Source organism: Chiloscyllium plagiosum, chromosome 3 (assembly GCF_004010195.1).
Source record: "Chiloscyllium plagiosum isolate BGI_BamShark_2017 chromosome 3, ASM401019v2, whole genome shotgun sequence".
Lineage (NCBI taxonomy): Eukaryota > Metazoa > Chordata > Chondrichthyes > Orectolobiformes > Hemiscylliidae > Chiloscyllium > Chiloscyllium plagiosum.
Genome location: NC_057712.1, coordinates 92,110,583 through 92,124,711, shown reverse-complemented (window position 1 = coordinate 92,124,711; position 14,129 = coordinate 92,110,583). Strand labels below are relative to the sequence as shown.

The 14,129-nt window shown below is 42.5% G+C and overlaps 1 protein-coding gene across 1 annotated transcript in view; it reads right to left on the bottom strand.

Annotated features, from left to right (window-relative positions):
- Window positions 1–5,118, bottom strand: part of map3k5 (mitogen-activated protein kinase kinase kinase 5) — a 189,233-nt gene extending 184,115 nt beyond the window's left edge. The window contains exon 1 of the mRNA XM_043685981.1: window positions 4,016–5,118. Coding sequence (XP_043541916.1) covers window positions 4,016–4,382 — 367 coding nt within the window. The 5' untranslated portion in view covers window positions 4,383–5,118. The remainder of the gene's footprint in view (window positions 1–4,015) is intronic.
- Window positions 5,119–14,129: the final 9,011 nt, after the last annotated feature.

The following is a 14,129-nucleotide window of genomic DNA, read 5'->3' as shown; positions in this document are numbered from 1 at the left end:
TCTTCTTCCTGACCTCTCCGCCCCCACCCCCACTCCGGCCTATCACAATCACCTTGACCTCCTTCCACCTATCACATTTCCAACGCCCCTACCCCAAGTCCCCCCTCCCTACCTTTTATCTTAGCCTGCTAGACACACTTTCCTCATTCCTGAAGAAGGGCTCATGCCCGAAACGTCAATTCTCCTGCTCCTTGGATGCTGCCTGACCTGCTGCGCTTTTCCAGCAACACATTTTCAGCTCTGATCTCCAGCATCTGCAGTTCTCACTTTTTCCATCTGATCAAGAGCCCGTTGTAATCTGAGATAACCCTCTGCGCTGTCTACTACACTTCCAATTTTGGGGTCATCTGCAAACTTACTAACTATACCTCTTATGCTCACATCCATATCATTTATAGAAATGAAGAAAAGTCGTGGACCCAGCACCGATCCTTGTGGCCCTCCACTAGTCACAGGCCTCCAGTCTGAAAAACATCCCTCCACCTGTCTTCTACCTTTGAGCCAGTTCTGTATGCAAATGGCTAGTTCTCCTTGTATTCCATGAGATCTAACCTTGTTGCCAGTCTCCCACGGAGAACCTTGCCGAACGCCTTACTGAAGTCCATGTAGGTCATGTCTCCCACTCTGACCTCATCAATCCTCTTTGTTACTTCTTCAAAAAACTCAAGTTTGTGAGACATGATTTCCCATGCACTATCCCTAATCAGTCCTTGCCTTTCCAAATACACGTACATCCTGTCCCTCAGGATTCCCTCCGACAAGTTACCCACCACTAACGTCAGTCTCACTGGTCTATAGTTCCATGGCTTGTCCTTACCACCTTTCTTAAACAGTGGCACCACGCTAGCCAACCTCCAGTCTTTCAGCACCTCACTTCTGACTATCGATGATACAAATATCTCAGCAAGGGGCCCAGCAATCACTTCTCTAGCTTCCCACAGAGTTCTAGGGTACACCTGATCAGGTCCTGGGGATTTATCCACCTTTATGCGTTTCAAGAAATCCAGCACTTCCTCCTCTGTAATATGGACATTTTTCAAGATATTACTATTATTTCCCTACATTCTACATTTTTCATGTCCCTTTCCACAGTAAATATCGAGGCAATTTTTTTCACAAAGGTTATGAGGTTATCTGCCTCAACTACCTTCCCAAAAGCAGTTCATCCCAGACCCCCACTATCCTCTGGGTGAGAAGACTTCTCCCTCTAAATCTCCTGGACCAAAAACAGTATTTTATAAAAGATTCACATAATTTCCATGCTTTTTTTATTATCTGCCTGTTTTTAAAGCCTGGGATTCTGTAGGCCTTTTAAACCATTATTTCAACCGGCCCTTCCACTTTCATTGACTTAGGCACCTACTGGGGCAGCACGGTGGCTCAGTGGTTAGCACTGCTGCCTCAGCACCAGGGACCCAGCCTTGGGCGACTGTCTGTGTGGAGTTTGCACATTCTCCCAGTATCTACGTGGGTTTGCTCCGGTTTCCTCCCACAGTCCAAAGACGTGTAGATCAGGTGGATTGGCCATGCTAAATTGCCCATTAGTTAGGTGCGTTGGTCAGAGGGAAATTGGTGTGGGTGGGTTACTCTTCGGTGGGTCAGTGTGGACTTGTTGGGCCAAAAAGGGCCTGTTTCCCACACTGCAGGGAATCTAATCTAATCTAATGTATGGACGAAAGCAAGGGATTGCAGATGCTGGAGATTAGAGTCAAGATTAGTGATGCTGGAAAAGCGCAGCAGGTCAGGCAGCATCCGAGGAGCAGGAAAATCAATGTTTCAGACAGGCGCCCTTCATCAGGGATTCCAGTCCACACTGCTCTTGCAAGCACTTTAGAATTGTGCTTTGCCTCTCCTCATTCATCCTACTCAAATTTCTCCACACTTTAATAAATTTGATCTGCTTGGAGTCCACCTATTCCACTGGCCTTTGTTCTTTTAAAATCTATTTCTTCTTTTTAAAGTCTTCTCACCACTCAAGACACAAAGATTTTTTTATCCCCCAGCAATTTCTGAAATTGTGCAGTCTGAAAATCATTCCTCATTCATCTCTACTTCCAGTCAGTCATATTTTCACTGTCCATTTTGTTCTATAGAAACATAGAAATCAGAGACAAGAACAGGCCATTTAGCCCAATTATTCAATATGGATTATTTTGATGCTCTCTCAACCACCACTCTGTCCACAAAACGCTTCATGGCTTTAGCTTCTAGAAATCCATTTACTTCTTAAATATATTCAGTGATTTACCTCCACTGCCTTCTGTGGTAAAGAAGTCCATAGAGTAAAAACAAAACTTTCGCCAAAGTTCAGTCTGAAATGGCCTGTGTGTATCCCAGGACCTTCTATCAACTCTGTCCTGCCCTGTCAGAAGTTTATTCATTTCAAATAACGTCCCCTTTCATTCTTCTTAACGTCAGTGATTACAGGCCCAGTCAATCCAATCTCTTCTCAGATAACAAAACCTGCCATCACAGGGATCAGGCTGATAATAAGGACTTCATCTTTTCTGGTAAGGCTATGTGGCACTTTATTAATTGACTTTTGGAAGTTTGTGCACATTACATCAAATGCATCACCCATATCAAACATGTTATCTCATTAAAATTTATCCTTAGACCCGCTGCACATAGGTCTAACATTTACATTTTTCCAGTCTTCTGGCAACACCCTTGTATCTAAGCAGAATGGGAAGTTAATGTGGCCTAACAGTAATGTGAATGAACCAGTAGTCCAGAATCCTGGACTAAAATTCTGGGGGCATCGGTTTTGAATTCCACCATGGCAGATGGTGAATCTTTAAAAAAGGAAATCTGGAATTATAAACTTTAGTCTGAGGGGACCATGTAACCCATGTCAAAAAATTATCTTGTTCACCCAATAGTTTTCATTCCCTAAAAGTGTCATTTTTACCTCGCCTACCCGAACATGTGACTCCAGGTCTGCAGCAAGATAATCAACTCTTAACTGTCCTCTTGGTAGCAAGATGGGCAGTAAGTGCTGCCCAAGCCAAAACCTCTGCACTTTCCGCCACCGCCTCCCTCAGTATTCTCAGCTTTATCCCAATATCTCCTTGTGACTTCAGTTCTTAAATTAGAGCTAGCCTTTCTAATAATTCCTCTTGATCAATTCTCAGTTCAATCGGGTCTTTCCTTTCATCAAGACTTTGTCGGTACGCTCTTTGTTCATAATGGCAGGTGCAATGTTCATCTTACCAGTTTATAGGAAAAGCATCATTATATACAAGCAGAGCAGGCTAAACATTTAGTGATTAATAATCATCTGTGATGAAGATCTCTATCTGACAAACACAGCTGAATCTTGCCATATTTTATTACAAATATAGTGTTCTCTTTTACATCAATAGTGCAACACAATGCAGACCAATATTACACATAATTCAAAATTAGCATGTTTTACATATGGAATACAAGTCCAGCAAAAAAAAATATTGAATCGGAGTTCATACAGTATTCCCATACAAATTACTTGCGTCAGAATATTGTGCCAATACAGTTAGGTCATGATTTCAATCTCCACGGGAAACACAAGTCGCCATTAATATGATCTTTCTGAGAGTATTGCAATACATCACTTCGAACCTGCTTTATTTGTTACATATTCTTCTGAACAGTTCAGACTACGCACAGAACAAATGGCAACAAATTCAAACAAACATTGGTTCAACACTCTTATAGATCAAACACCACTCACAAGTAATATTGTGAGAGTACAGTGCACTTTAGGCACTGCTGAGCGACTCAGGCTGATTTGCACAATGTCAACACCAACTTTGCCTCTTTTAAAGTTCTGGCTCAAGTTTCACCGTCCAGTTTACAGTGTGCCACCAGCTGAAGCTGGATCGGAGCACTAAAAAACTGCATCATTCCAGGTCTTAAAAGTCACTTTTGGCAATGTTAGGACTTGAGGGGTCTTCAATTTCATTAAAACTGAAGAGGACATTTGTGCAGAAGCAGTGGAGCAGCAGGCTCAAGAGTTCTTCCTCCATCAGCTTACCTGCATTGTAGAAATAATCCAGGACGGCGGTCTCTCCGAAGTCCAGCTTCTCGAAGGGCACAGTCTCCAGGGAGGCGCTGACACTCTCGCACGCTTCCCTCAAACACTGCAGAGCCAGGCTCTCAGCGAGCTGCAGCTGAGCCGCCTCGTTCACCACGTACACCACGGTGGTCGGCCGGTTCTTGAGCCGGGCAGCCGGCACCGAGGACGGTACCGAAGCGGCTGCCGTGTGATCCTGCCAGTAGGTACCGGCCGGGACACTGGTGCTGCCACTGCCCTGTCCGGGGCACAGGAGCGGCACCGGGACAGCGAGGCCGCTGTCTCCCTCAGAGACCGCGCCTGCTGCTGCCTCCTGCTCCAGGCTCATGTCGGTCAGAGCGAAGCGGAGCCGCCGCTGCCGTTGTTGCTGTTGCTGCTGGGACCGCACCTTCAGCAACACTGTGTCCGCCGCTGCAGTGTGGCGAGCCGGGCCGCTCTCACACACATGGGAATGCGAAGGAATTGTGTCAACTTGAAAAGATACACACTACAATTCCACGTAGCGATGTTGATACATCCGGCAATTGATCCGATCGCCCCTGTCTGTGAGTGTGTATGCCGCTCTGGTTACACCAACCAGTCAGACCCAAGTCTAGGTTTTTCTAGGGGCTGTCCGATTACCAAAATAGGACATCCAATCCGAAGGCACAGTGCAACACGCCAAGAGGAGGCGTGGAGCCGAGTGTGGCAAGCGTTTATGCAAATAGTTCACCAGTGAACATCCACCGGGAGGGATTTTTTAAACATTCACGTCATGCTTCAAATGTGTTTCCTCATTGCATCTTTCGTTACTCTTAAAGAGTTACAAATTTGGGTTGTATTGTGTGGTACGTTAATGGCAAGGGACAAACACGACTTTCATAGTGAACCGTACGTCAATGTTTGTACAACTTATCAAAGCGCCCACTCTTTCTCCGTTTGGCCGGAATTCCTAAAGAGCCCGGTCACAAAATCTTTGGGTCCCTTGCTTCTAAATTCAGAATCACCCGCCCCCGATTTCCTTCTACCGCCTCTTGACTCCCCGCAGGTATATTTATGTTCCTGCTGGAATCTGGTTCTGGAGACCACGCCTTTGAACAAGTGTGCCCACTCTTAGATAAGTTCAGACACAATGGGTTGGCAGGATGTTCAGTCAAGGGTGGGGTGGCCAGATTGTCAAAATTCAAAACCCGGACACATTGAAAAGGTGATGATTGGTATGTTGAGCCTGAAGGAGGGGCACTTTAAGATGGGAGGTCATGTGATGACATCTATGGAATATATCCAGCCAAAGTTGGCAAGCCTATTGAGAAGGAGCTGAAAATGTGTTGCTGGAAAAGCACAGCAGGTCAGGCAGCATCCAAGGAACAGGAGAGTCGACGTTTCGGGCATGAGCCCTACTTCAGGAATGAGGAAAGTGTGTCCAGCATGCTAAGATAAAAGGTAGGCAGGAGGGACTTGTGGGAGGGGTGTTGGAAATGTCATAGGTGGAGGAAGGTCAAGGTGAGGGTGATAGGCCGGAGTGGGGGTGGGGGCGGAGAGGTCAGGAAGAAGGTTGCAGGTTAGGAAGGCGGTGCTGAGTTCGAGGGATTTGACTGAGACAAGGTGGGGGGAGGGGAAAATGAGGAAACTGGAGAAATCAGAGTTCATCCCTTATGATTGGAGGGTTCCTAGGTGGAAGATGAGGTGCTCTTCCTCCAGCGGAACGTTTCAGAGAACACCTCTGGGACACCCGGACCAACCAACCAACCACCCCGTGGCTCAACACTTCTTGCCCGAAACGTCGATTTCTAAGCTCCTTGGATGCTGCCTGAACTGCTGTGCTCTTCCAGCACCACTAATCCAGAATCTGGTTTCCAGCATCTGCAGTCATTGTTTTTACCATGCTTTTCCAGCAACACAATTTCAAGCCTATTGAGAAGCCGATTTATATGCTTTAGTCTTATATAAAACTGAAGGGCTTTCCTACCATCAAATCCCCATGACATATTTTCCAATGATGTGGAGGAGCCGTTGTTGGTCTGGGATGGACAAAGTTGAAAATCACACAACACCACGTTATACTCCAACAGGTTTATTTGGAAGTACTAGCTTTCAGAGCACTGCTCCTTCATCAGACACAGTAACCCGAAGAAGGAGCTGCGCTTCAAGAGGTAATGTTTGCAAATAAACCTTTTAGACTACAACCTGATGTTGTGTGATTTTTAATACTTTCCAATGGCTAACTTAGATATTTACGTGCAAATCCCATTACGGACAGTGCAAACTATCAAAAGTGAGAGACGGGTAGGGAAAGCGGGAAGGAACTAACTCCAATTGGAATTGAAGAAGGAAACAAAGCACTGTAACCCCTGTGGTGCCTACCTCTCTCTAAAGGAATCAAGAGCATTGGTAGACACTGCATGCTCCCTGTCCAGTGATACCCAGGCACTACCTTAACCACATTACAGGAGCAGAGTCAAAACATGTAGTGCTGGAAAAGCACCGCAGGACATTCCTGATGAAGAGCTTATGCTCAAAATGTCGATTCTCCTGCTTCTCAGATGCTGCCTGACCGGCTGTGCTTTTCCAGCACCACACTTTTTGACTCTGATCTTGAGCATCTGCAGTCCTCACTTTCTCCACATTAGAGGAGCAAACTGGAGGAACCTAATTATATAAGATGGCAATTACGAATCACCAACTTTCATTTTTGTCCCATTTTCTTCATGAAAAACTAATCCATGATTTTGTGCATAACAGAATCCTTTATCCTACTCCAAATTTACTGTGCAATGTACAATGAATTCCAACCAGAGACATTTTTAGCCAGAAGTTGAACTCTAAACAAACAACTGTACATAAGGTATAGGAGGTTTTTGTGGCCTTTCAGTTGTCGTACACCAGGGCTGGAAACTGTAGAAACCCTCAGACTATTTGTCCCATGAATGTAATTGTGACAATCAAGAATATTGAAATTATATTGAAGCATTTCAGTGTAATATGCTGTGTGAAGACAAGTTGAATTTTGTTGCAAATACTGTAAGTTTCAACTGGAAATGCTTTGTCATGTATTTTTACAAATTATGCGGATTTGACCTGACAAGATTCATGCCAGCAAAGGGCAGAGTTGCCATAAAACTGGAATGGGCGATTGTTATAAACACTTAATGAGTTCCTATTTTGGGAAAGAGACAGCAATATGTAGGGAAATATCTCCAGTACTGGAGAATTGTTTGCATTGAAACTGAACAGGAAGAATCTAGTACAATCAGTTAGTTATCTGCATTTTAGAGGTTTTCTTTGCTAGTCCTACAGTTGCATTTAAACTGACACCAAACTAAAAATAAGGCCCTGCTAATTATACAGTATAAGACACAATTCCTTTTCACCAAATGCTCCAACGCATTGTGACCAGGAAATAACAACTAATGCTCCACCTAGATTTATCACTGAGAACTGCCAACACTTAGTGAGTAGGACTTGCAGCCCATTCCTTAAGCTTCCCTAAATTATCCCAGCCATTCAATTTAGCTTTCATAAACTATTTCTGGTAATATTATGATACTGTATTTTGAGAATCAACACCTAACATGAAGCACTTCCTCAACTGGTCTCAGGATGAATCAGAATATAGAACAATTACATCATTCTCTATTCATGGAATTGTATCAGAAAAAAACATTAAGTATAGAAATCTCATGTTACAATATGTGTGATTATGCAAAAGCTCAGTTGATCAAAAATGCCCCTGTGACTTCCGTATAATGTAGTTGTAAAGAATTGTGTAATAAGTGACTGATTCCTTTTCAAGATTTTTTTTGCAGCACGTTACCAGTAGTAACTGTGCCACAGATTCAGCTAATATTTCCAGATTTAATTCACAGTATGTTCTGGAAATTGTTTACATTGGCTGAACACTTGGATGTTTTTGGCTGGTCATCCAACCCACCTGCAATACTAACTGTATTCAAGCTGCTTGTGCTTTTGATCACCTATAAAAAGGCACAGCATTCATTTCAACTACAAAACAAGTAGGGTGGATATGTTGTTATTCTACTAAAGTATTTAACTAAATCAAAATATGATTAAGTCCTTTTCCAGCAGACTACAGATTGCTATAATTTCAAAAGTTCTGACTTGAGACAATAGTTGATTCTGACATAATATGTAAAACTTCTTTATTATGAACTGATAGCAGAAGTATTGCTTAGTATGGTGTGGGGGGGGGGTGGTTTCACCATATAAATCAGCTCTGACTCAGTTGACAGTATTTTCTTCTGAGATAGTGGCTGTAAGTTCAAAACAAACCCAGAAAATGCTGAAGAAACTCAGCAGGAACGGCAGCTTCTGTGGAAAGAGAATCAGAGTTAATGTTGTGAGTTCAGTTTGACTCTTCCTCAGAACTAGGAGGATGCAAGGACTGCAGATGCTGGAGATCAGAGTTGAAGAGTGTGGTGATGGAAAAGAACAGCCGGTCAGGCAGCATCCGAGGAGCAGGAAAGTCAATGTTTCAGGCATAAACCCTTCATCAGGAATGAAGCTTGTGGGCCAAGGGGTCCATCGAGTCTGCTCCGCCATTTAATCATGGCTGATATGCTCCCCTCCCCATTTTCCCTGCTTTCTCTCCATATCCCTTCAACCAATACCCACAAGCCTCATTCCTGATGAAGGACTTAGGCCCGAAATGTCGATTCTCCTGCTCCTCAGATGCTGTCTCTTCCTCAGGACTGTAAGGTTCAAATAGGTTCAAGTCCCACACTAGGACGTAAGCACAAACTATAGGTACTGATGGTGTTGCACTATTGGATATGCCAAAATTTAAATGTGTGACTTCAATTCAAGGCCCCATCTATCCTCTCAAGTTGATGTAAAGGTTCCCAAAGGCATACTTTCAAAGAATGTGGGCATTTGTCCTGGTTTCCTGGCCAATATTTATCTCTCAACCAACCTCTAATTATCTATGTGGCCATTATCTCACTGGAATTTGGAGTACGTTTGCTGGGTATTATCTTAATGGGGAGAGACTCTGGTGCAGAGGGATCTAGATCTACTCTTTCATGAATCACACAAAACTAGCATGCAGGTATAGCAGATAATAAAGAAAGCAAATGGAACGTTGGTTTTTATGGCTAAAGGATTAGAATATAAATGTAAGGAAGTATTGTTGCAACTAAACAAGGCATTGGCGAGATCACACCTGGAGCATTGTGCATAGTTTCTGTCCCCTTACTTGAGGAAAGATGTAATGACATTGGAGACAGTTCAGAGGAAGTTCATTAGATTGATCCCAGAGATGAGGGGTTTGTCGTATGATGAGAGATTGAACAGTTTGGCCCTATACTCTCTGGAATTTAGAAGAATGAGGGGAGATCAAATTGAGGTATTCAAGACGATAAAAGGTGTGGATAAAATAGATGTGGACCGGATGCTTCCTCTTGTGGAGTGTTCAAAGATGAGAGGTGATAGTCTAAGGATAAGGGGGAGCAAATTCAAACCAGAGGTGAGGAGAAACTATTTCCTCCACAGGGCTGTGAATCTGGGGAATTTGATACCCCAAAGTGCGGTGGATGCTGAAACAGTGAGTAAATTTACGGAGGAGTTAGGCAGATTTTTAATTGGCAATGGGTTGAAGGGATATAGAAAGAAGGCAGGAAAATGGGGATGACGAGCATAGCAGCTGTGATCAGACTTGATGGGCTGAATGGCCTAATTCTGCTCTAATATCTTATGAATTTATGAACTTATGGGTACACATTGCTTGCTGCATTTACTACATTACAATAGTAACTGCACTTCAAAAACAAACTTAATTTACTCTGATGTGCTTTGCGATCTCATGAGGGCACAAAAGGCGCTACATAAATGTAAATCCTTTCTGTTGGTCAGTTGAATAGAGGGAAATGTGGGATTCTCATGTTACTTGTAAGTTGTGAGGGGTCAGGGAAATTGTTCAGGTGGAAAGGCCTATATTATTCCTTTGCAACCTGCAGTTCTGCTCCTCCTGGCCCCAGCAAAATAATTATCACACTTCGGAATTTTTGTACTTTACCAGCAGATTTTACTAAGCAACTGTCCACAGTGCCTTCTTTCTAGTAGTCTTACATAAATAGCACTATGGACCTACCTACAACAAATGGACTGCAGCAGTTCATGATGGCAGCTCACCACCACTTTCCAAAAGGCAATTAGACATGGGTAATAAATGATGGGCCAGCCCACAACATTCACATCCCACAAATGATTTAAAAAAAATGCATGCACATCATAGGAAAACTATTTACATAGACTTATGGTGCCTGGACTGCTCCAAGAAAAAATGCAGCCAAGCAGTAAGTTTGGCTTACCAGTTCTGATCAAGGATCACCTCGACTTGAAACGTTCGCTTGCTCTCTCTCCACAGATACTGCCTGAAATGCTGTGATTTCCAGCATTTTTAAATTTTCAAGCAGTATCTTGTCAACTCATATGGTGTCCCCACAGCATGACTGTAGAAGCAGCCTGTGAAATCTACAGACTGTAAATTCCAATTTTCAGCAGTGGATCCTCTGATTCCTGCTGCAGGTTCTGAGCAGAGAAGAAGGAGGACTAGATGTTGGCATATGGGAAGGGAGAGAGGAAGATGACCAAGAAGTGAAAAAAAGTAAAACTTGTGAATGAGACATATTGCTATCGTGGTGTATGTTTTAAAATGGGGGTCCAATATGACCAGTCCATTCATTTCCAAGTATTAATGATTTTTCATTGGTATTTCTCTCAGGGTTGGAGTCCAGTGATTGGGACTCAAGGTGGAGTAACAGAGAGTAGGGTTAGGAGCCAAAGACAAGAGAGGAAAAATGAGATTTAGAAATGGATTTGAGACTCAAGAAGAAGAGGAAGGTAGGGGAATGAGTTGAAACTTTATTGCTGGAACAGCACAGCAGGTCAGGCAGCATCTAGGGAACAGAAGATTCGACGTTTCGGGCACATGCCCTTCTTCAGGAATGTGCCCGAAACGTCGAATCTTCTGTTCCCTGGATGCTGCCTGACCTGCTGTGCTGTTCCAGCAATAAAGTTTCAGCTTTGATCTCCAGCGTCTGCAGACCTCACTTTCTCCAGGGGAATGAGTTGGCAGTGCAGATTAGTGCAAATAAAATTTTAGTCTCACTCCACTCTGATTGAGGTTTCCCAGTTCAGAATTCTCATCTTCACTTAAAACCTAAGTTCCAATCAGAAATAAAAGAACTAGAAAGTGCTGGAGAAACTCAGCATGTTGGCAGCATCTGTGAAGACAGAAAAAGAGATCATGTTTCCAATATGACTTCTTCTGAACTGAAAGTCAGAGTTGCATGACATTGGGAGACAAATGGGAGTTTTTACAACTGAGGTTGATGGAGGTGCATGCTATGTATTATGCAGTGCACAGGGTTTGTAATGGGGTGAATATGTTGAAATGTAGCATGTAATCATTGGTGTACCATTGATCTATTATGCAATGTATCACTGTTGATTATAGGGGAAACATGATGGTTACCAGAAACAGAAATTGATGGAAAAACTTAGCAGGTCCGGCAGCATCTTCTGTTCACAGATTTCCAGCATCGCAGTTCTGTTTTATTTTTGTTTTCTGAGTGCTACCAGAATTACTTCCAAGCTGTTGGTGCAAGCTAAGTGTGCTGCTTTTGATTACTGGAGGAGCCATAGTTCTTCCTATCTCCAATGTGGAGAACATAAATATTGTCTTTGTGCAGCAGGTCCACTGCGTCCAGCAAAATACACCCATGGGGTCAAACAGGAGCATCAACAGTTATAGTTGGCTGTACGTACTTAAAATGAAAATTGATGCCAAAATCAGATGGTAGCATTTTTTCCTTTTGAGAAACACAAAACTGGACAAAAATTAGATAGGAAAATAACTTAATAACTTTATTGTGTCATTATACATAGGTAGATATAATATATATACTTATTATGAATATTTCTCAATAAGATTTATAGTAAAATTGGCATTATCTGCCATACACTAGGATCGATCAAAAATATCCAAGGCAATTATAGTGTTCAATTTAAAAACATCTCTGAACGTATACTGCAACTTGCAGTACTTCAGAGCTTGTCCACATTTCACTCTTTCAATTGTAAACATTGAAGGACAAATTCTTCAACCATCTTCTTTTGCAATCATTTCGTCCTGACAAGAATCCTCTTGTGTGTCGTGACAGTGACATCTGGGGGCGACATCCGAGATTCCTGCTGGTGCAGCATTCTGATTGAAGGTGGGCCGCGTACATTTTACTGCATTTACAGTATTATGACACAAAACACTGTCAAATGAATTTTTTTTTTAAATGCAAAGAAAAATGTAGAAACAAAATTTATTTTCAGCAGCTGTTGATTATTTAAAAGCTTGGTTAGTTATTTGCATAAAATATAAGGTAATGATGGAAATTACAAGGGGAGTAAGTATATGCTAATATGAAGGTGAGTTTAAAAAGGGTAGGTCTTCCGGGCCGCCGGGAGAAGCACAGACCTGTTCTGGGAAACTGCAATTCAAGAAGGTTAGTCATGTTTCGAATTCACTACTTTGTTGACATTGTTTCCTGGCGCCATCTGCTGGGCAATCAAGGTACCAGTTGACTCACTGACATTAACTTTGTTTTCCACAGCATCTTCCAAACTTTACAAACCATGATCGGTTTGAGAGCTCTCCCGGAAGACAGGTCCTTCGCAATTATTTGCCAAGCTACCACGACATTTCTATACAATGGGTGAGCAGAGGAGATAGACCCATGCCTCCATTAGCTAGTTTCCTGAAGAAGGGCTAATGCCCGAAACGTCGATTCTCCTGTTCCCTAGATTCTGCCTGACCTGCTGCGCTTTTCCAGCAACACATTTCCATCTCCATTAGCTAGAGCAGGAACAAACACCAAAGATGCTGGAGAAACTCAACAACTCTGGCAGTGTCTGTGAAAAGGAAGATTCATACTAGAGCCGACACATTAATTCTGTTTCCCTCTTCACAAATACTGCCTGACCTACTGAGTTTCGCCAGCATTCTGTTTTTGTTTCAGATTTCCAGCATCTGCTGTATTTTGCCTTTATTCCTGGAGCAGGAATTGACGCCATGATGTTATTGTTCCGATCCACACACTAGCCATCCAACCAATTGAAAAGCAACCTCCCGACTAAAATATTTATTTAACATTTATTGCTTCACATGAATAAAGTAAAGCATTTATTTACAATGTTCAAACCTGACAGCCATCCCTATCTTTATACTCACGTCTTCTTTGTCAGATACAACTCTTAGTCTCTCTATGAAAAAAATTGCTTTAACCAAATATGTAGCCTAGTTGTCAAATCTTAAACCACGTCTAAAGAGCTTGAAATTTCAATGTGATTAGTAATTCATTAGGAATGATGCACCTAACATTCTAGGAATGTGACATTTTAATGCAACATGATATAGCTATGAACGCCACTTGCCAAGAATTTTAGAAGTCAAGTATGTCTAAACACAAGCATTTGTCCTGAAAGGAAATAACAATTATGGTAAACACAAATAATCCTGAGTAATCTATTGTTAATGCTGTTTTGGTTTTATGGTACTTGAGTGATATAAGACCATATATGATTATTTACTGCACCGGAATCATTAATTACATCAAATCATAATTTAAATTGTGGCAGGTGATCGGTGGTTGGATATCATATATTAGGAAGCAAAGCTGATTTAATGTCACCTAAACTTAATTAATCTTTAGTTGATTTGCTGCTGCTCATAACGTTCTGTGTTACAGGTTTACCACTTCTGGCATTGTTTGCAGGGAGCAGTGGGATCTGTTGTATCCCATATAGAGTCAGAGATGTACAGCATGGAAACAGACCCTTCGGTCCAACCCGTCCATGCCGACCAGATATCCCAACCCAATCTAATCCCACCTGCCAGCACTCAGTCCATATCCCTCCAAACCCTTCCTATTCATATAACCATCAAATACCTCTTAAATGTTGCAATTGTATCAGCCTCCACAACTTCCTCTGGCAGCTCATTCCATATATGTACCACCCTCTGTGTGAAAAAGTTGCCCCTTAGGTCTCTTTTATATCTTTCCCCTCTCACCCTAAACCTATGCCC